Source organism: Lutjanus erythropterus, chromosome 2 (genome assembly GCF_056507025.1).
Source record: "Lutjanus erythropterus isolate fLutEry1 chromosome 2, fLutEry1.hap2, whole genome shotgun sequence".
NCBI classification, from domain to species: Eukaryota; Metazoa; Chordata; class Actinopteri; order Lutjaniformes; family Lutjanidae; genus Lutjanus; species Lutjanus erythropterus.
The window spans coordinates 11,290,105-11,311,245 of record NC_139318.1 but is presented as its reverse complement, the minus strand read 5'-3'; the positions used below and the strand labels follow the sequence as shown (position 1 = coordinate 11,311,245).

Sequence of the window (21,141 nt, the reverse complement as noted above, 5' to 3'; positions counted from 1 at the left end):
CTCGCCTCTTGATGTACAGATCACATGACAGGTACTCGTTACATAACCCCCCTCGGTTGGCTAAAAATACTCTTGGCTCCAGCTAAATTCATCAGGGATCGTCCTGGGTGCTGCATCGTAACAGGCCGCCTGGGCGTTTGGACTTGGCAGCTGACCCAGACACAGCAGCCTGTACGTCACACACCTACAGGCTGCAGACCATTCATCTCTCTTACTTGCTTACTCCGCAGCTATTAGAGGATACTGTAGAGAAACTGACCTTTATACTAAACCACTTACACTTCACTGGGTTTGGGCAATACATTAACATTATATTAGAATCATGATATAAAACTAGATATCATCTTAGATTTTGGATATTGTTATATCATGATATACAAGATGAAAGATCGATTTATGTATTATTATATAACAGGGTTATATAGAGAGATTTAGATAATAGATGGATGCCAGATAAAGAAAATGAAGCTGAATTATCCACCATTTGTGAATGATGTTTTATTGATTGGCTCATCTGTTACCAGGACAAAGATGTGTTCTTTGTCTGTGTGTGTTGTCTTTTCCTGGTTTTCATGCTGCATCACAGTAAAGTGATGTAATTTTCGTAACTTGAACTGTTCTAGTTCTTCTATTATTTGCTTTTACTCACTTAGTTGTTATATTCACATGAGCAGACCCCTAGCAGGCAGCTAAAGCATTAGTCAGTCAGAAGAGTTTTAGTTGTCCAAGCTTTCATTTATCTGTTAGTTGCAGGACAAAAAAAAACAAACAAAACCTCACCTCAAACTCCATTTGGGAGCAGGGCCTTGCAAGCTCAGTTAGTGGTCCTATTAGACTAAACAGACTCTGTGAACAATGTAATGCAGTACGAAGATGATTTACAGAAGCTCCAGCCAGGACATTTGTATGAATTTGTATATTTTTGTGAAGTTGGAAGTTATTTATTCCTTGTGTGAGATTTAAATTAACAAAATGTTCTCTTTGCTGGTTGTTCAGAATCATCACTGCTTTTGCCATTAGCATTTAAAAGGCAGCTTGCTTTGTGCCCCAAAAAGCTATATGTAAATAAATTAATTAATGTGTGATAACTAGTGAACTAATGGCTAATGAGCTGCTAGTTCAGAAGCAAAATCACTGAGCAGTGCCTGTGAGAGGGTCAAGGCTTTGACACTACTACTGGTGAAGGCTCACCTGACCCCATACAAACACCTAAGTGACTTGAACCACAGCATTAACCCACAGAGGGTGTACAGCCTAGAGCTATTCAGGGTGGTTTTTTTAAGACTTGAGCAAATCAGACTACTACTGGGAAAAGTCCCAACCACAGTTTCTCTTCAAATAAACCACCATCTGTTGACAGACGTGAGTAAGGTGTGCAGCTGATAGAATAACGTTTAAGGGGATTTTATAGTGCTTAGGTTGTCAATGCAATCAGCACATTAAGCAGACCTTTAAAGCAAAGAAGTGTCTAAGTGTCAAACTCACAGTAAATGGTTGAAATGGAGATGTATGAGCTTATATGAATCCAGCATGAGTTTAAACTGATCAGCCACAAGATTAAAACCACTAACAGGTAAACTGAATAACATTGCTCCTCTTGTTACAGTGGAACCTGTCAAGGCGTGGGATATATTAGGCAGCAAGTCAGAACAGTCAGCTCCTGAAGACGATGTGTTGGCAGCTGGAAAAATGGGCAAGCGTAACGATCTGAACAACTTTGACAGGAGCCAGACTGTGATGGCAAGATGAGTGGGTCAGATCTTGCTTGGTGTTCCCAGTATACAGTGGTTAGTACCTACTAAAAGTGGAAGTACAACCAGTGAAATAAGTGATAGGATAATGGGGGCCCAAGGGTTGCTGTGAGGAGCGAAGGATAGGCTGTCCAGGCCGATCCCACAAAAGATCTACTACAGAACAAACTGCTGAAAAAGTCAATGCAGAAAGCTGTCAGAGCACACAGTGCATCACAGCTGCTGTGAGCTTCAGACCTGGACCATGGAGCAATGGAAGAAGGTTGCCTGGTTTTGGGAAGTTGTTGACTTGGCCTTCAATTTCCCCAGATCTCAATCTAATCAAGCATCTCATCTTTGGGATGTGCTGGAACAACAAGTCCAATCAATGGAGGCCACATCTCGTAACTACAGTACTGCTGTTGACGTCTTGGTGTCAGATACCATAGGACACCTCAGAGGTCTTGTGAAGTCTATACCTCAACGTGTCAGAGTAGACTGGGTGGAGTAAGGGGGACCAACACAATATTACGCTGACCGGTGTATGTTTGTGTATGTGCATCCATGTAGACATAAAAAATTCCTCACTGAGCCGCTTCTAACAGTGGCTGAGATTTCTTCCTTTCTCTTGTTAAGTGGCTTCAGTTTGAGGACAACATTGGTGTGTCCTGGAATGAACTGCTAAGCTCCCAGAAGACCTTTGACACTGAAAACCACATGGAGTTTCTGGAGCTAAGCTAACAACCTCTTTTTTTGTCTCTTCTATACTGCTGTGAGGAAGTTCAAACAAAAGGGACCTCGCCGTTTGACCCCAGACAGAACAATTGAAAGTTTATGCGAATCACAATGTGCGTCTTCTCTCTGCTACTCTGCTCTGGAACAATGCAGGCCTTAATGGCTGCGGCTTTTCACATCCCCACAAATACTGCCCTCAAGGAGAACTGAGAAAAAAGGAAAGGAATAAGAGACAGTAAAACAAACAGAAAACTGAAACTGAGTATAAAAACACACTCAGGTCTGTCACTCATTCCTTTGGTTTGTGAAAAGCCTCATCATATACAGGAATTAGTATCACTTAGACAGATCTCTCTGAATGAATATTTTATCTCTAAATCGGTGACACCTTGTGACCGTGTCAATTTTAACCCGAAATCTTTGCCTTTAAGCCACATGACTGACCAGAGGTTAATACGGTAAGGGCAACAAGGTCAAATATTTAGATCCCACAAAGAATTTTGTGAGATCTTAATATTTTGTAATTCCTGATAAAGTGATTTATTTTAAACCAGGGATTCTCTTCTTTTTCTATTGTCTTCACAGTGTTGGAGAGCTGTTTAGCTCTATGTTCTTTAAATATATTCAGTAATACAAATTTGGGATTACATTGACTAATCAGTTTGCATCAGTTTGAAAATGACTGACAATGTTTCTTGTATAAATATGTATGATGAAATCTTTATAGATTTTAATGCTGACCACAGATAACAGTCTAATCAATTACATAATTACAGACTTGAATTTCTGTGGGTGTTCTCAGAGTAGGATTTCCAGTTAAGTTCCAGTGTTTTCAGTGTTCCAGTGTTTAAGATTTACAGGAATCTATGGCATAAATAGAATAGAATATTCATATATATGATTTTATTAGTGTATAATCATCTGAATTGTTGTGTTTCTGTTACCTTTGAATGAGCCATTTGTATCTTTAGAGAGTGTGGGTCGTCTTCTACAGAGACCACCATGTTGTACCGCCCACAGTCGCTCAGAAAGGACAAACCAAACACTGGCTCTAGATATGTCCCTTTTCGCAATTTGAGTAAGTTTTACAGCCACCAAAGGGTCTCCTACACGCTTGGAAGGGAAGCATGAGACAAGGTGTTTGCAATCTGTAAGCTCGCTGGTAGATGCCACTAAATCCTACACACTGGTCCTTTAATTTATGTAGCCTGATGCTACATTCATGTCATATGGAACAGACAGCAAAAGCAATCCATGTTTATAACTTAAAAGCGCTCACAAAATCTGACAACTGAAGACGGCTGTGCATGGAGTTGGTCGTGTGAAAACACCATCTATACAAAATGTATCACTCAGTCCATTTAAGTTGAATGATGGATTTGGATTGATGTGTTTTGTTTTCTCGGATATATCAAGAGCTTTTCTCAGTCATAACATGTTAGTGATGCACTGATGTGCTTTGAGTTCATCAGAATCTGCAATAATGCACAAATCATCCGCCAGTCACCCACCTGAAAGTATTCACCCTGTAGGGTATATTACTTTTCCAAACCAGGTTATTTATTTATTGTGTGTTGTATTGATGTATGAGTGTTTTCTTTGATGACTGACTTTAATGATTAGAGATGCTGCTCTCAGTTTCACTTCCATGAGCGCAGTTATATCACTAAAGCAAATATCGTGGGCCATTTAAGCAGCAAAACTAAAAACTGTAGTTAGAAACTTGACAGAGGAAACTCTTTATAGGAAAATAAATAGTCAAAGAAATTGCCCTGCTGTGTCTTGTGTGTAAATGCACACACAGCATATCATTTAGGGATGAGATGCACCCTATTTTCCATCCGCTTCTAACCAGAATGTTAATTTTTTTGACCCTGCCTGGCCAAACAGCAAATTAACCACAGCACTTGCGGTTGTAACTGCAGTCCATGCATCACAATAACACGAGGCAGTCTGAAGTTGGTAATTTTAAAATGCCATTTAAATGCTTATATAATTACACTGACCTATATTTCTCCTGTACCAATGCAACAGGCAAAAGAACTTCTATTCAGAAAAAAGTTTAGATCTGTGACATGGTCTACAGCATCTTTCACACAGATTAATCGATTAATTAAAGGATGTAATGCTGTGGATTACATGGAAGTAAGGTAAGGTATGACATCTGACTTTCTGATGTATTTTTAGTGTATTTCCCTTTTATTACCTGGGTGTTGTGTTTGATGGTATCTCAAACCCACAGTCAGTAGCGTGATGGTACTATGTTTCCTGCTAGAGAGTCTGTCTTTATGGGGAGATCATAGTATTTACGTAAGTCTGTATACACACAAACACACACAGACACACACCTAATTACCAGAAGTGATACATATGGAAAAGAAGCCTACTCAAACCAAGTGTGAGAATGAAGTTAGAAATCTGATAGCAAGTTAAGTCATCGTTAAGTCAAGGAGGAAAGGAAAGGTACAGTATCAATAAACAGGTCAGGACCTAATTACAAACAAATCCGTCTAGGTCTTTGTGACAGCACCACAGTTCAAGATTCAAATCTTCAGCTAGGATTACAGTCTCATCACACCTCCACTTGTGGTGAAACTCACTTTGGTTAGGGAGGTGTGAGGCTACACCCAAACCACAGGCACGAGAGCACATTGTGTTCTGTGAAGTCCTGCACACACGCCACTCTAATAATGCATCTTACCGTACATGATCTGATCAAATGCCAACTGCTAAAAATACATATATGATTGCAAATGCTGGAATATGAATGTTCCACTTACATCAGGGGGTATTTAGTGTTTGGGGATGACTCAAAGCTGATCTGAAGTTGTTGTCAGATAAGAGTCCTTAAATGAGAACTCCCCCAGCTTAGCATTGCACTCCTGTAAGACTGCTGGACTTAAGATGGACAGTTAAAAAAATCTATACAAAAAACATTGTCTTTTTATTACACACATCCTTGTCAAAACCTGGCAGCTACATTACCCAACATGCAACTCTACTGCCAACAGTTTGGTCAGAGAATGTGACGTGATATGCTAGTTGCAGGAAATGTAGCCTCAAGGGGCTAGCCTCAGCTAACTTCAAGTAGAGATGAGGAGCGGGATATGGACTAACTGCTGGAAGCAGTAATGGGCCACTAATTGTTTCAAAGCCATGGCTGCTGCTGAGGACTCAGCCTCTGGACATGGGCCGCACGCTCTACCAACTGAGCTACAGGGATGCCAACCATTAATTTTTATCTAAAAAAAAAAAAAAACTGAATGTAAAATGACTTTAAATACGCACTTCACCAAACTAGACAGCTTCTCTGCAAGGCTGTCAGACAACCTCTGGTGGACAGAGAGGCTAAACTACTGAGCTGAACTACATCAACTCCTAGTCAACACTGATAAAATGACAGATAATTGTGATGTGGCTTTTGTTTGTGAGAGCTATCCTGCAGTCAGTGGTCAGAGCAAGTTTGTCTGCCATGGCTAACTTGATTTTTAGCTCATCTCTCTTCTCCTTAAAGTGTTGTTTGTTGTCCATGTTCAGGATTTTCTGGGTGGACCTGAAACATGCCTCTGTGACATACTGGAGCCACAGTTCCCTAATATTAAATAAGCTCCATGAACCAACACATGAACACCAACGGTCAGTTACAAATGTACCTACAGCGACTCTGTCTATCCAAATCAGCCCAGCAATTAACTTCAGCTCACTCTCACTTCAGTTCCAACAAACCAACACAGATAGAAAAAAAACATCTTGTCACCGTCCTCTGGCTCAGGTGACTTAAACATGTCTGTACATGTCCAATAAAGCTGCTAGATGGAGCGTCCATGTTTCAGATCATTTTCAGGTCGTTTTCAGGGCATAATCGTGTTTTTTCTTCATGATTTTGAGACCTTATTTCAAATACATAGCAATTTTTGTATCTATTCAAATTAGGCTGGGTGATTAATTAATATGTTTCTGTGATGTGGCAAACTCAAAACACACATCTATTGTTGCTTTACACAAACTTTCACATACTTGGGCTTGAAGTAGTAAAACAGCTCTTGGAATCCCTCACCCTCTACCATAGTGACTGGCAGCAACACTGGCATAATGCCAGTACGCATTTCTTACCCCAGTCAGAAGCGATGTGATTTTTGGCTGCGAGCCACCCTTAGACATGGCAGCAGGGTGCTTGTTCTTAATGTGGTACAGCATAGTGCTATTACTACTACTCAACTGAATAGTAGCATTACGCAATTTACATTTGACTTTGTTGCCTTTCTGGAGGAAGTTTTCCCACACCATGTTTCATTCATTTTTTACCTCACACTACTTGCGGGTGAAGCTGACAGCGGAGTGTGTCCAAATTAAGCTATAGGCAGACATGCATAACTGGTCCAAAAAATTCTCCAGTTAACCATTAACATCCCTAGTCTGGTAAGCTCACACAGATGTTTTTTTTCTTTTTCAAACTTCAGCCCAACACTGACTTAAGTGTCTTCACTAGAGGACATTTTACAGATTTTTCTTAGCTCCTTTTTGGAACCACAAAAGGCTTTATACAAATATATGTTATACCTATTTCACATAGGGCTATACAGTTGTACTCCCATAGACTTTGATGTATAAAATAAGTGGAGTTTCCCTTTTACCTCAAATCTTAGTTCACCGTGTCATTTTCAATCATGGACAGAGGAGAAAGTAACTGTGGTAGAGTTGTACTCATTTTCACACCTAGCAATTACTGTGGAAAGTGGGTGTGTTTGTCAATTTATTGGTTTCGGAAACTTTCAAAACTTGGGCGACACAATGCCACTTCCTCTTCAAATATCAAAAAGAAGCTTCTCACCACTTCTACAGTAATCTGAAAAGAAATTTTGAGGGAGTTTATACTGGCCTTAACTCCACTGTTGGCCTGGAGTAGTCAATAACAACCTTTTATACACATTGAGCCAATGGATGTTGCTTTTTACTTGACAACATGGAGATGCACCTGGAAGGTGTAACATGCAAGGATGTAAAACTATCAATCCAGAGCCTCAAATAAAGAGCTTAATAAGCCATGACCCAATTTCTTTTTTTTGCTATACTGATTTTTGCTCCACCCCTGGCGTTCCCTGAACAGTTAATGTTGGTGCCACTCACTCCCATTTCCTGTGCTGTATTAGTCACACACATTGTGTTAACCACAGAGGATATACACACAAGCACAAGATCACAATCAGGGCATTTTAAAACATTCTGTTATTTTCCAAGTGCTAAAGGAAACAGAAAGTTCAAAAGGTGAAGATTTTAGTAAGACTGACCTCCTCGGACCCCCTCCAGCGGATAAAAGAAGGCCACAAGCAGGTTCATGAGCACAGCCAGGTTGAAGGAGATGCTGCTCCAGAATGACATGTTCCTGGAGCACCAGTACAGGATGGGCTGAGCTGCACGACAGTGTATAGAAGCAAATGAACACAGGTCACTACACTGCAGAGAGAACACTGCAGCATCTAAACATTAACGGTACAATACATCAAGGACAATTTATCTAATAATTTCACAGAACAGAACACTAGTTTACTAGAGGAAAAGTAAAACACAGAATAACTGATTAGTGTTTCACACAAACAAGGAGCAAAATGTGTAAAATTTGTGCATTTAATCTAATTTCCAATTAACTGAAGTCAAAGCAGGGATGATGTTACACAGAACCTCCATGTTGATTAATTTTCTTTGGCGTGAAATAAATAATGTCAGTGGCAAATGTCTGTCATGTTTCTCTACAGCAACAGAACATTCTCGCCATGTTTTATCAACTACACTTTAATTTTAATCACTTCAAAAGTTAAGGAGGGAGTCATTTGTGAAATGAACCCAGTCTGGGGTGAAACACATTAATCAAGCATAATCAGAAGGGGTCTGTATCATTTTAAGTGCCATTTTAAGCACCAAAACTGCAAAGGGTAAAATAAGGCAAAACTTAAATTTATGTACACAAAATCAATTATCATGCTAATTTCACACACACTACAGCAGGGGTTTTCAAAGTCTGAGACTGTGGGCCTCCTCTCAAAGCCAAAAAAAACAAAAAACAGTAAAATTCCCCAATACTGTGTCTCTGGACTATCTCTTTAACCAAATCACACACATTTAGGCTCTTCTGTTGATTTCTTTTGAACTAATGTATGACTTGATGTGATATTTTGCACTTCCATTCACTGTGCATCCCTAAAACTGTTTGGAATCCCCCTGAGGAGGCCCACATCCCATTTTGAAGACCTCGACACAACATTATTTTCTACTTTTAGGAAAGTAAAACAACATGAATGCATGCACACTATTATCTGCGTGTGCACACGCCCACACACACACACACAAACACACACACCTGGGTCAGGAGATCAGTATCGTGCCTAACACTATTTTGAGCCCAACTGTTCATCAGGAAAGAAGAACTGCGGGTGGGGACTTTTAGCAACAGAAGTGACAACATTCACGATGAGTGGTTCACACCAGCGGAACAATATGTGCTCCAGCTGTGCTGATTCATTTGGATAGGAGAGAGGTGGCTGTCGTCATATGTTATCACATTAGAGACAAACCACCTTCCTTCAGGTCAGATATTGGGACAGGTGACAATGTTCTTAAGCCAGTCACTTCACTACAGCTGACAGAGAATCAGCTAAGGGGTTTCAAAAAAATAATTGTCTGCACGATTATGGCTTTTAATTTTAGTAAAAAACAAACGTTCGGTTTAAAATGGAGAGGACTACTGAAATTCATCTTGAAAGTTTCATACACTGTTTTTTCATGGCTGTTATTCCTGATCTCCCCCTTGCTGACATGGAACCTGCCACGTGTCCACCAAGGTTATTATAGTTAAAGCCATAAAACGCATAAAAGTAATGTATAGACTCATTGGGGAAGTCCTGGCATCTTTCTGGTACGTTTACAATCAACTCTGACAAATCCTACTGATTCTACCTTTAACCAAACCTAACATAAAAACTAAAACTAGGTGTGAAAAAAACATTTTAGTTAACTGCAATAAAATAATAATAATAATTAAATAAATAAATAACAGAACAAGGCTTTGGGAAAAAAATAACTGAAATGACACTGTACAAAAAAAAAAAATATACAGGAAATGTCTTTGGTTTTAGTCTTTGTCATTTGGGTCAGATTTATCAACACAATAAGAAAGAAGAGGCATTGGTAAACTAACACTAAAAGTAATAAAAACAAAGTTTAACATTTTTAAACAAAAACTACACTGAAACAAGCAAACCCACTCCAGAAAAAGTAACTGAAAAAAAAAAAAATAAATAAATTGAAAACAAAATTTAAAATTGAAATAAAGCTAAAAACTGCTGAAAAACCCAAAACTATAATAAGTCTGGTGTCCACTGCTTGCCAGTTTTGGTTTTTCTCACTAAGGTTGCGTCAGAAGTAAAGAACGTGAGACCGAGCATGACCTCATACAGGTAGGCCTAAATGAAGCAGGTCGACCCAGTAATCCCATTAAGATGGACTGGACAGACTTGGAGCATCCTGCTAACTCAGTTGGCTCAGATACAACATGTAAGAACAACATCCTGAGTGACTCCAGCCAAGGATCTTTATCACGTGTCACATCCATTTCTCTGCCAACTTTCCTGTCGCTGTTTACTGCTGACTGTCCCAGTTTCGCTTACAACAAAACAGCAATAAAGGAAATAAAACACTGTTCATGTTCACTATTCATAGTTTTTCTGCCCAGAAGAAACAACATCCTACACTCGTGTGACCTCTCAAACACCAATTCATCGATTATTCACGCTGGCAGTCTTCAGATTTACCTTTAAATTCACAATTCATGGTAGTACGAGACCGAAAGGAGGGGAGTATAAAGGTTAATATACTCTGTGACCACATGAATCTCAACTTCCTGAGTCAAATCCTGCCAGAAACTTGTCTTTTGCCTTCGCCTCTCTGTTTTCGGTTTCCAAAAAGACAAAGTACAGGACCCTGACATAATGATCGCCTCACAAAAAACATGAACAGACTACAGGCACCATGTGTAACTCTAAAGTTAAGAAGTTTTTGTGTATGGACTTGCATTGTACAACAGTTATCCTCCACATCACACTCACAGAGCTGACATCACTCTCTCCAGGCTGTAAAACATCAGTTTATATCTTTATAGAACATATTTTGTTATCCTATCTGAAATCTTTAATTAACTTATACCATATTATCATTTAAATAAGTTGCTTATCAAGGTTTACATGCTCTCTCCACTTCCATCCCTCCAGGGTTCAGAGTTACAGGAGCAGAGTGCAGCCCCTTTCACACACAGAAGCTGCAACAGTGCTGAGATCAATTATCAGGGTCAGTTAGGGGTCTTTGGTTACAATCTTGGGTCTGTTTGCAGATCATGTATGACCAATACAGATAGATTAGATGTGTTTCCAACTTGACAAGGATGGTAGTTATACATGCGAACAGCAGCCATTTGGAAGACCACCAAAGAGGGGGAGTGGTCTCACAGTACTTTGTGAATAATTGTACTACCTGTGCACCGATGGCAGCAGGTTTGTCCCGCATTCTTATAAATTGTCAAAACATCCTGGAATTTCTTTTACAGTGGAAACCCCTTATAATGATCACATCTGTCCAGGAACTGATCAGTACAAGTGAATGATTATTATAACTGATTATTTTTTCATCTTCTCTTTGTTTTTCATGCAGGTTACCATCTATTTGACATTTGCTTATTATTAGATGAATATAAAGCTTCACCATTAAACTATTTCAAAATACAGCGCATCTGTCCTAAACAAACCACTGTACAAATTAAATTATTGTACTGTGTATAATTCAAACACATTACAATACATAACAGTATTGTGTATGAAATACACAATGTGCTATAATTTCAACTGTTTAATACTTTGTGCAGTAATAACAATTCAAGAGTGCAATACACAGGTTACACTGATATCACTACGTTTATTTATTTATACTGCACATTTAAACCAACCTCACCATACCATACTCATCCTAACACACTTGTCCCCCATCTTCAGCATTGATGTTTTTATTTACACTATTATGTGAACCACTGTTGTATATATTGTTGCTTCATTTTGTTGTTTACATATTAATACACCTCATTTCATTTTTTTCCATATTGTACATAACTGTCTAATGCACACATTTTAACATATTTTACATACTTACTTACTTTTTATATTTCTATTTTTATATTTTATACTGTAATGCTAACAATTTCTCCCCAGGCATCAGTAAAGTATTTGTGAATCTGATTCTGAAATATAGCTTCATGTAGTTTTGCTGCTGCATCTCATTAACATAGTTTCATTGAAGCTTATGACATTCAGTGATTTTCTTTTTCCTGTCATGATTTTAATAAGCATGCAGCAGCAACCTCAAGTAGAAGTCAGAAGCAGGCAGGTTACTGCATTCCATATGTTGTGATGTATGAAAAGATGCAAAATATAAGCAGTTTCCACTGTATTATTATTTAAATATGATGAAGTTTAATTTTTGCTTGTTAAGCTGTTTTATACAGCGTGCTGGTGCCCAAACAGTTCACTGTTTTAAGAAATCTAAGACATCAAAGTCTTGTTTTACTCTGTCAATCCTGTTCTGCTCACCTGCAGAGAAAAAAAAACGTGAGAGTTTTGTGGTTGCATAACAGAAATGTAAAGTTACAGGTTCAACCTGTCTGAGGGTCAAACGCCTGTGTGTATGATTTTACTTTTGTTTTTGTTGTCATATTTGGCATACTCATGGTGCTTTGAATGACACATCAGAATGAGGCTTTGTTTGGTTTTTGAGGCCTTTGATATGGTATCTGATCACACTAGAGGTGTGGAGGAAGAGGTTGGGAAGTCTTATTAGATCTTGACCTGGTGAGTTGCCAGAGTGAGGTGCAGGGAAATTTTGTCTCCAGTTCCTGCTCATGTGTGATGCCAGCATGTCAGTTTAACATAATATTTATGGAGTCTATGTGTGAAAAAGGCTTTAATATCTGCTTCCCATTCAGGGGTGGGGGTTTTCAGGGGCCTGGAGGGATACAAGAGGACAGCTTGTAAACCAGGAACAAAATGATAAAAGAGTTGAGGAGAAAGACGCACAGGGAACTGTGTTTGTGTTACCAGTAGCCTCTTGAGTACCTCGCAGCTTCTTCTGCCAGTTCATCTCATTGAAGAGGTCTTCAGAGCGCAGGAAGAAGTCGTTGATCTTGCTGCCTTGCTCATCACGCTCTGTGGTGTAGTAGACACGCAGCTTGGACTCTTGGGTAAGGAACTCGCAGATGTTGGGCACAGGAAAGACAATCTGCTCCATGGTGCGATCCAGCCGTACGATCTGGACACAACCATAGACCCAGCCACCAATCACACACGATCCCACTAACATTGTGGTGGTCAAATACAATCTTGACCACTGTCTTCTTTAACACCAAGTGTTCAATGAAAATGATTTGACTGGTTATTATCACAAACTGCACTTCTAATTAGAGCTGCAAAAATGATCAATCAATCAACTAGTCAGTTGAAAGAAAATAAATTGACAACTGTTTGGATCATCAACTGATCATTTCAGTAATTTTTCAAGCAAAAATGTCAAACATTTGCCAGTGCCACCTTTTTAAATGCAAATGGGGATAAAGCATACATGGTCTTTACTAAAGTAAGTACAGAGGATAAAAAAAAGAGATTAAGAAGAAGAAGTGAAAAAACCTAAGTAAAAGTGAAAACATAAAGGCTCTTATTACTTGATCTTTTCACATCTTTTACTTTGTTTTTGTCTTGTTACATCCGCTATGTTTGATATGCACTGATGGCTATAACAAGGAATCATCTTTTCTGAGTTATTATCCCATCCATTTAGGTTGAAATCAGTCTTGATGTTGGGAAAGTGGCTCACAATGATGTAAAATAAAAATAATCAATAACTCCCTTCAAACACATTAAAACTAAAGAGCCTGTTTTTGAAAAGGTAAGGAGAAGAAAATACAGATATTTGTGTTAAAATGCAAAGAGTAAAAGTAAAAGATACTTAAGTAAAGTACAGATATCTGAAAAGTCTACTTAAGTACTGTACTGGAGTATTTGTACTGCATTACCTCCACCCTCTGCTCACATGTGAGCATTTGTTGCTTTTCTTTGTCATGCATGGGAGCAAATTAAGAGTCTTTGGGTTTTGGTCTGTTGGTTGGACCAAAGAAGCAATTTGAAGACTTCTCTTGAGCAATGAGCATTTTTCAGAACTTTTTGACATTTTATAGACTAAACTATTAATCAATAAATCATGAATATAATCAGTAGTTGCAGCCATGTTTGTAATACAGAAAGGAGTTGTTTTGTTTACAGAAGCAGTTGATAGGTTGAACCAACTATTAAGTTCAGAAGACTGTCAACAATCAACATTCCTTCTTCTCAGTGAGTGCACATGGGAAAATGTACAAACATGCCAAAGGTACTTGCCCTTTTAAAAACACCATCACATGCCTCTTCTTCATTGTGATGCCAAAACATGTCGCAATCCTCTGCAGCTAACACAGACGTCTAATAATAGATGCCAAATGTTTGGCGATGGACAGCGGACAAAATGTGGGAATGTTTCACCGTAAAAGTTGAAAATAAAACACAAAAACAACAACAACATATCCAAAATGGCACAGGGTAGTTCGAAATGGAAATAACAACTGACCTCAATCTGAGCTGTGTGTTTGGCATAGAACTCCAGGGCCTCATCGCCCTCTCCATACGTCCCCCCTGGTTTCAACATAGCCTGCAGCTCCTTGTTGTGACGGGCTAACTGAAATGACAACAAACACCATCAAATCAATGATAAACAGATCAATGACAATCATTACAATAACTGTTTCTGTTATTATCAGAGAGGTTTGCCTCAAACGTGTACACGTGTTAACTTAGCATGTGCTGCAACACTGAGCCAACATTGTTGCTATTTAACAGCTGGGTACAGTACATGCAATTTAATCTTTCTTTGAATGCAACATGTTCCGTCCATTCAACCACACGGCTCAAGGGTGTGGATTGACAGTGGGCTTGCATAACTGTAATTGTTGTTGTTAAGTTCATTCATGGTTTGAACAGACACTCTGCTATTGAGCTGTGCACATTTAGCCCAAGGGCTGAAAAAGAGGAGATGAGTATATAATGGCAGGTGTCACATGTCTGTAGAAGCCACAGGAAATGACACGGACATACAGTAACAGTACAGCCATTGACTATCCCCTGACTATGTCATATATTATGTGGTCAGCATTTACTCATGGGTGTGTCTCGCTCCATGCTGATTTTATGGACAGGTGGTGGCTTACTTAAGGGTTTACCAAACATTTTCATGTCAAGGACCCCCAAAATAGATGCACATAACACCACAGATCCCCAATTTGAAATGATTTTGTCTTAAACTCCTTTTAGTATTTTGTTTGAATTTCCAGGAAAAACACACCTTAAATTCACTTATATTATTATTAATAATATTTAATTTAAAGTTAATTTAAGGTACTACAAAGACCTTTCATATTATGTTGATTTTGAAGGCCCCTGTGGACAAAATCTGTAGTGTTTCCTCCACCGTGACCACAAAATGTAACAGCAAAAATAAAATTATCTAAATACAAATCTCCAGCTAACTTACTACTCACTGTAAGTCTGCCAGGGAAAATGTTGTTTCATCTGATATCACAGAGAATCTGACCCAGTGGCAGGCATTAAGAACAACTATATAGAAATAATCAGTCTTCTTGCAGATGGTCTTGTTATCTGATTTAGGTCATATAGAGGCATTAGTTATAAAATTGAGACTGTTTTGTAACCATTTAAAAACTCCTAGTAGCCATAATGATTAATGATGAACTATGATCTCTAGAAATTGCAATCAATCAAAACAGCCAAACCCATTTCTTTCCTTGTTGTTGAAACTTCCAAAAAACACAATGAAAGTTAAAACATTTTACACCTATTTTTGCCGGGAACCCCCTAAAACCCACTACAGGACCCCTGTTGGTCCCCAAACCCCAGTTTGAAAACAACTTACTTGATGTGCCAGGATGTAGATATTATGGCCAACATTGCGTGGAGAGGCAGAATGCTCCTCCTCTCCATCCTCACCCTCCTGCGGCTCCTCTACCTCTATCTCGCCCTGCATGTAGGCCTTTTTGATCACTTCCACCTGAAGGAGTACAGACCATCAGATAACATCCACTTAACACTGTGTGATGATTTATAATATTTGGTGTCATACGCACCAGCTCTTTAGGCCTCATGTTGTAAAGTATCCTCTCAGCATTCTCGCTGTCATGGCGACTCTCCATAATTGCGAGGAGAAGCTTAGAGGCATTATTCTGTGAACACATGAGAGAGCACGGATAACAGAATCAACTCAGGTGCATTTTCATTTCATAGAGAGCCAACTCAATTCTTACTTTGTGACAAATTACATGACAGTGACACGTGGCAGAGGACTTTATGATGAATTGTAATAACATTATAATAATATTTTGGCATACTTCATTAAGCCAGCTATGTCTCAAGATTTTCTTCAGTCTGTGATATTTCCTGTAATGACTTGATAATCTCCAGAGAATGTTGTGTCTTAACTGGAGCTCGCCAAGTAGTTCATAACTGTGGGGTGTGACTATGATCACTATCATTACACTTGCGGCTGCATTGCATTATTATTTTCTTAGAGCTACTGACAGTACAGTACAGTAACTCTGCAATTCACTGATTCACTTCTCCCTTTCAATGTCATGTCTGGTGTTTTATAATTCTCATTAACTTTAAGTAATCTAAATCTCTAGTGTTTAAACAGAAATAACTCAGTGTGATGTCATGTCTACATGCGAACAGTTTTCCACAGGAATAGGAAAAATATACCATCAGACAGGAAAAAAGACTAATATACCTGTTATGTAAGAGTGCAAATGTCCTGAAGTGTTGTTTCCTCTTCAAAACCACTGAACTAACCAATAATCACTCACTTTGAGTTCCAGCACCAGATCCATCCTCTTCTTGCCAAGGGGGTTGATGTCGTTGAGGATGAGAGCGATGATGATGTCAATACCATTACATTCATGAGTGGCAATGCAGTTCTGAGGAGCAGATGAAATGAAAGCAAATGAGAGCATAGAGAGAGAGAGGCTAGTTAGCAGCATTATTATTGAAGGACTTTTATGTAAACACTCAACAACAATAAGTGTCATATTTATTATTATTAATATTTTCTGTTATGACCAGATAACAAACACAATCTATACTCTATTCATCTAGAGGTCAATCTACCCATGACTTATACCGACACAAAATTAGTTACAACACAGATGGTGTTTGGACAGGAGTAATAAACAGTTCATATACAAATTGAGTTTTAAAGGTCCAGTGTATAAGATTTAGGGGGATCTGTTGGAAGAATATGGCAAAAATGAAATATAAAATTCTTAAGTATGTTTTCATTAGAGCATAATCACCTGAAAATAAGAATTGTTGTGTGTTTGTTACCTTAGAATGAGCCATTTATCTGCAGAGGGAGTGAGTCCTAGCTCTGTTGCACCATCATGTTTCTACAGTAGCCCAGATAGATCCATGCAGAGAAACAAGCAAATTTTTTTTCCCCAAGTTGAGCAAAGTCATGACTTGCCACACTCTGACTGGGTAGTACTCGTTGCCTTCATGGCTTTCATTGTTTGGGTTGGGTAGGTTTAGGCACAAGGGGTAAGATTGGGTAAAGTTAAGGTAACAATAACAGAGTAAACCAATCAGAGGCAGAGGAGAGCACGTCATGCCTTCTCCATTCGGGGAAAAAATATATTGTGAACAGGAAGGGCTCTGCAAGCCCTGCAACCGCACTAAATCCTACGCACTGGTCCTTTAAGAGGACTGGAATAAAAAGAAATGTGTCTTTCAGTTCATGAAATGTGACTGCTTTCCTTTTTTCCCTGCAGTGCCCTATATCAATCAAATTCCCTTAAGTTTACAGCCCTCAGTCATGTGCTGATTGAGGTTGGTCACGTTTCATAAGTATTGCTAAAGTTTCATGAGTATTTGCTTTGTGCTCACAAATTACAGTTTAATGTGCCCCAACCCCAAATGAAACAATGGCTTGTGGCAGCCAAATGGTTTGGAGCAAATATCTTGACACCATCTCACAAAGATGCTTAATAGCACATAAACAAAAATAATTCCAGCATTTATTTCAGTCTCTCCCTTTTCTGTCCCAGTAGATGTGAACAAAGAGCTTTGTTTAGTCTGGCAGTCCTCCTTCGAGCACTGTTTGAGGGAACTGAAAGCAGTTCAAACAGCGACTGCATTTAGCCAGTTGCTTGTTTAGTCATGCCGGTTTCACACTTTACATAAAATGACCCCGCAGCGGCGGCTTGAACAGAGGATGCCACCAACCATCATGTGAGCAAGCAATGCTAATCCATACCAAAGAACAAATACAGGCACTCTGCCCAGAGTAGGCCGGTGTTACCCTGTTGAGGAGAGACGAGCGGCTGCTTCAGTGTGGTGGCTGAGGGCCGGGCATGGAAAGACAAATGCTCAGGACTAATTGCAGTACTACCCACACAAAACCACTAGCAGGATTACTGAAATCAAAAGGTCACTGACGTACAATAAGGATAATTTGATAAAGTGTTCAAGGAAACCACATTTTACCATCCAAATAAGAAAAAAAAGGCTCTATGCTGTTAGGTAAATGACAACGCAGACAAGCCACAGACTAAACATACTGCTGAAAATAAATCTTAAAGGGACAGTTCAGATTATTTGATGTGGGGTTGTATGAGGTAAAAAAATAGTCATTGTATTAGCTACTGGAGATGCCAGTTGGGAGAAGAAAAGGTGTTTCAGCCACTTAAAAAAGGTCCAATCAATATCAGTTTAAGTGTACACTATATTTAGAATATTTTCACTGCTTTATCTTGTCATCAGACTGTATGTTCTGATGGGAAACTTATTTGGGCAAAGCATTGCTCTATGTAAACCATCAAAACTCCATGGTGAAATCAGTAATTTTACCTCAGAGAACACAGGAATTGCTGTTCTGCCGCAGCCCCAATCTGTTTGTTTGCATTATTGTGTGACTTCTGTGACTTGAACAATCCTTTTAAAACATTAAAGTCACACAACAACAGAAACAAACAACAGATTGAGGCAGCGGTAGACCAGCAACTTCCATGTTCTGTGAGGTAAAACTGCTGATTTTACCAATGGAGTTTTGTCCACAGCAATAAATTCTGCTTCTCCAAACTGAGGGCTATTGTAGGTAATAAACTGACTACAACCCCACAACAAATAATCCAAACTGTGTGAGCACTCGTGACCTGTGTGTCATGTATCACCTGGTTCTCATGACAGGGACCTTGGCAGTACTCCGTCAGGCTCTCCACAGTCTGGTTGATGAGTCCGACATTCTTCTCATTGATGTAGAGTCCCAGCAGCCCCAGTCCCCCTGTGGTGCTGCCACAGATGCAGTCCAGGAACTGAAGCGTCTCACACACCAGATTGTAGTTGTTCTTGTTATTCTGGTTGCGCAGAAAGTTCTAGAGACAGACGGTGATAAAATATACACTATTTAGGCATATCCATCTTTCTCAGGACTCATGCTATTTACATGGCTTTGGGCAGTACAGCTGTAATTATTAGTTGATTAATCAATTACTTGACTGAAAGAAAATTATGATTCGGAGCTTTTCTTTGTCAATAATTATAGTATATGAACAGTCTGGGTTTCACACTGTTGGTTGATCAAAGAAGCCATTTCAAGACATCACTTTTGTCTCTGGGAAACTGTGACGAGCATTTGTCACTGCTTTTTAAAAAACATTTTATAGACAAAGAAATTCATTGTGAAAATAATAGATTAACTGCTAATGAAAACAATCATCAGTGGCAGCCCTGTTGGGCAGTGAGATACATCATCAACAAAATGGGCCTCATGCATGAATCATTTGTACGCACAAATGTTAAAGTTTTTTTTGTTTGTATTAACATTACCTGTCAAATGTCAGTGGCTTGTCGGTAAGTCATTTGCACATGCCAAATCAGGCTGCCCTTGTATGGATTTATTGGGGCATTTCCAAAGGCTAATGGCAAATTTTCTGGCATGCACATTTGGTTTAAGAGTTTTATAAGTGTGATTCCTCAACATACTCAGGTAGGTAAGATCAGACTTGGCTGGCAGCAAACATTTCATGAACCCCACACAGGATTTTCCTATATTCCTCTTACTGCTCTGTTTAAGAACAAATATAAGAGAAAATTAAGATTCATGCATTGGAGCCAATGGCTCGCTTTTGACTTCAAATAAGAAAGCAAAAAACTGTCAGACTTGATGCTGAGCAAATATCTGACAGTGCTGAAGCAAGCTGATTAGTCATAGTCTCAGGGTCTGAAGAGACAGTTCATACCAGAAACACTTCTTCAGGCGTCTGCTCAGTCTCAATCTAAAACACATTTTCTCAAACATTTTCTTTCTTTCTCTAAAGTGAGAAATAAAAATATCAAGTTAAGAGTCGTGAGGCTCGTTCTACTTTTGTCTTCTTATGTAAGCCTATACAGCAGCCAGACAATTACTCCATGTCTTTGGAAGGAACAGAAACATCTCAGTGAATTGATCATCTGTGCTGCATGGCTAGCAGTAAATCAATATCTCGCACCCACACTGGGTCAGGATGGACCAGACAGAGTGATTCAGCACAGAGCCAACTACCATCTAATGAACGCCTGTCTTGGTTTGGGGTGTAAACAGAATCAGTGCAAGAAGGAAGTCTTGTGTCTGGGCTGCTGGGGCGAGCCATTACTAAACAACAACATACTCCTCATAGTGAAACCAGACCAAGACATACCCGATATGGAAACAGCTGCATCAGGCAGTTCTGCAAATGGTGCCTATTTTCTGGTTTCATTTCTGTATAAGTGAGTGTGCTGATAGAAGTTCAGAACACAGGTCAGGAAATGTAAGCATGTCATGGGTGGCGGGGGGGGTAAGATTAGGCAAAACAAAAGCCCTACAGCGCCAAGAAGTCGGTGTCATGGCTGACCTGCAGATCTCTGTTGTGATTCTCACAGAGCAGCTGCATGAGGCGCAAGATGGGCTGCATGATGGTGATGATGACGCTCATCTCGCCTTCCTCCTGGCTCTTATCAGTGGTTGGGACAGGAGTGCCGTCAGCGGCCGCTTGGTGCTCTTCTGCTTCGGCCTCGCGGCGGTAGGTTGTGAAGGCCTTCTTGGTGACAGCAGAGGCCTCCACCAGTTGCTCTTTCACCTCTTCGGTCACCACTGCTACCACCGGCACATCTTTTACTAACCACAGCCAGAGGAGAGTGAGTCAAATACAGACTACTGGAGATAACACACAAAGACTGTGTTAACATATCACGTATTCATAGCTGGTGATACATATCAGCATTTACAAGCATCATCTTTTTTTACTGGAAATTTTAATAAATATCTATAAATGTTTTTTGCTTTTTTTGTTTTTTTTTAAAGATTATCTTTTGGGCTTTTGCCTTTAATTGGATAGGGACAGCTGAAGATATGACAGGAAAGGGGGTAGAGAGAGGAGGAATGACATGCAACAAATGGGCCGCAGGCGGGAATCGAACCAGTGACCGCTGCAAAGGACCAACAGCCCCAGTACATGGGACGAACGCTCCACCCA

General features: G+C 39.4%; 1 protein-coding gene across 1 annotated transcript in view; it reads right to left on the bottom strand.

Annotated features, from left to right (window-relative positions):
• Positions 1–21,141, bottom strand: part of itpr1b (inositol 1,4,5-trisphosphate receptor, type 1b) — a 120,365-nt gene that overhangs the window by 19,838 nt on the left and 79,386 nt on the right. Inside the window, exons 48-55 of the mRNA XM_084727939.1 lie at positions 20,521–20,783; positions 18,820–19,020; positions 16,459–16,569; positions 15,724–15,819; positions 15,513–15,647; positions 14,154–14,261; positions 12,575–12,806; positions 7,754–7,876 (exon numbers count right to left, since the gene is read on the bottom strand). Coding sequence (XP_084584065.1) covers positions 7,754–7,876; positions 12,575–12,806; positions 14,154–14,261; positions 15,513–15,647; positions 15,724–15,819; positions 16,459–16,569; positions 18,820–19,020; positions 20,521–20,783 — 1,269 coding nt within the window. The remainder of the gene's footprint in view (positions 1–7,753; positions 7,877–12,574; positions 12,807–14,153; positions 14,262–15,512; positions 15,648–15,723; positions 15,820–16,458; positions 16,570–18,819; positions 19,021–20,520; positions 20,784–21,141) is intronic.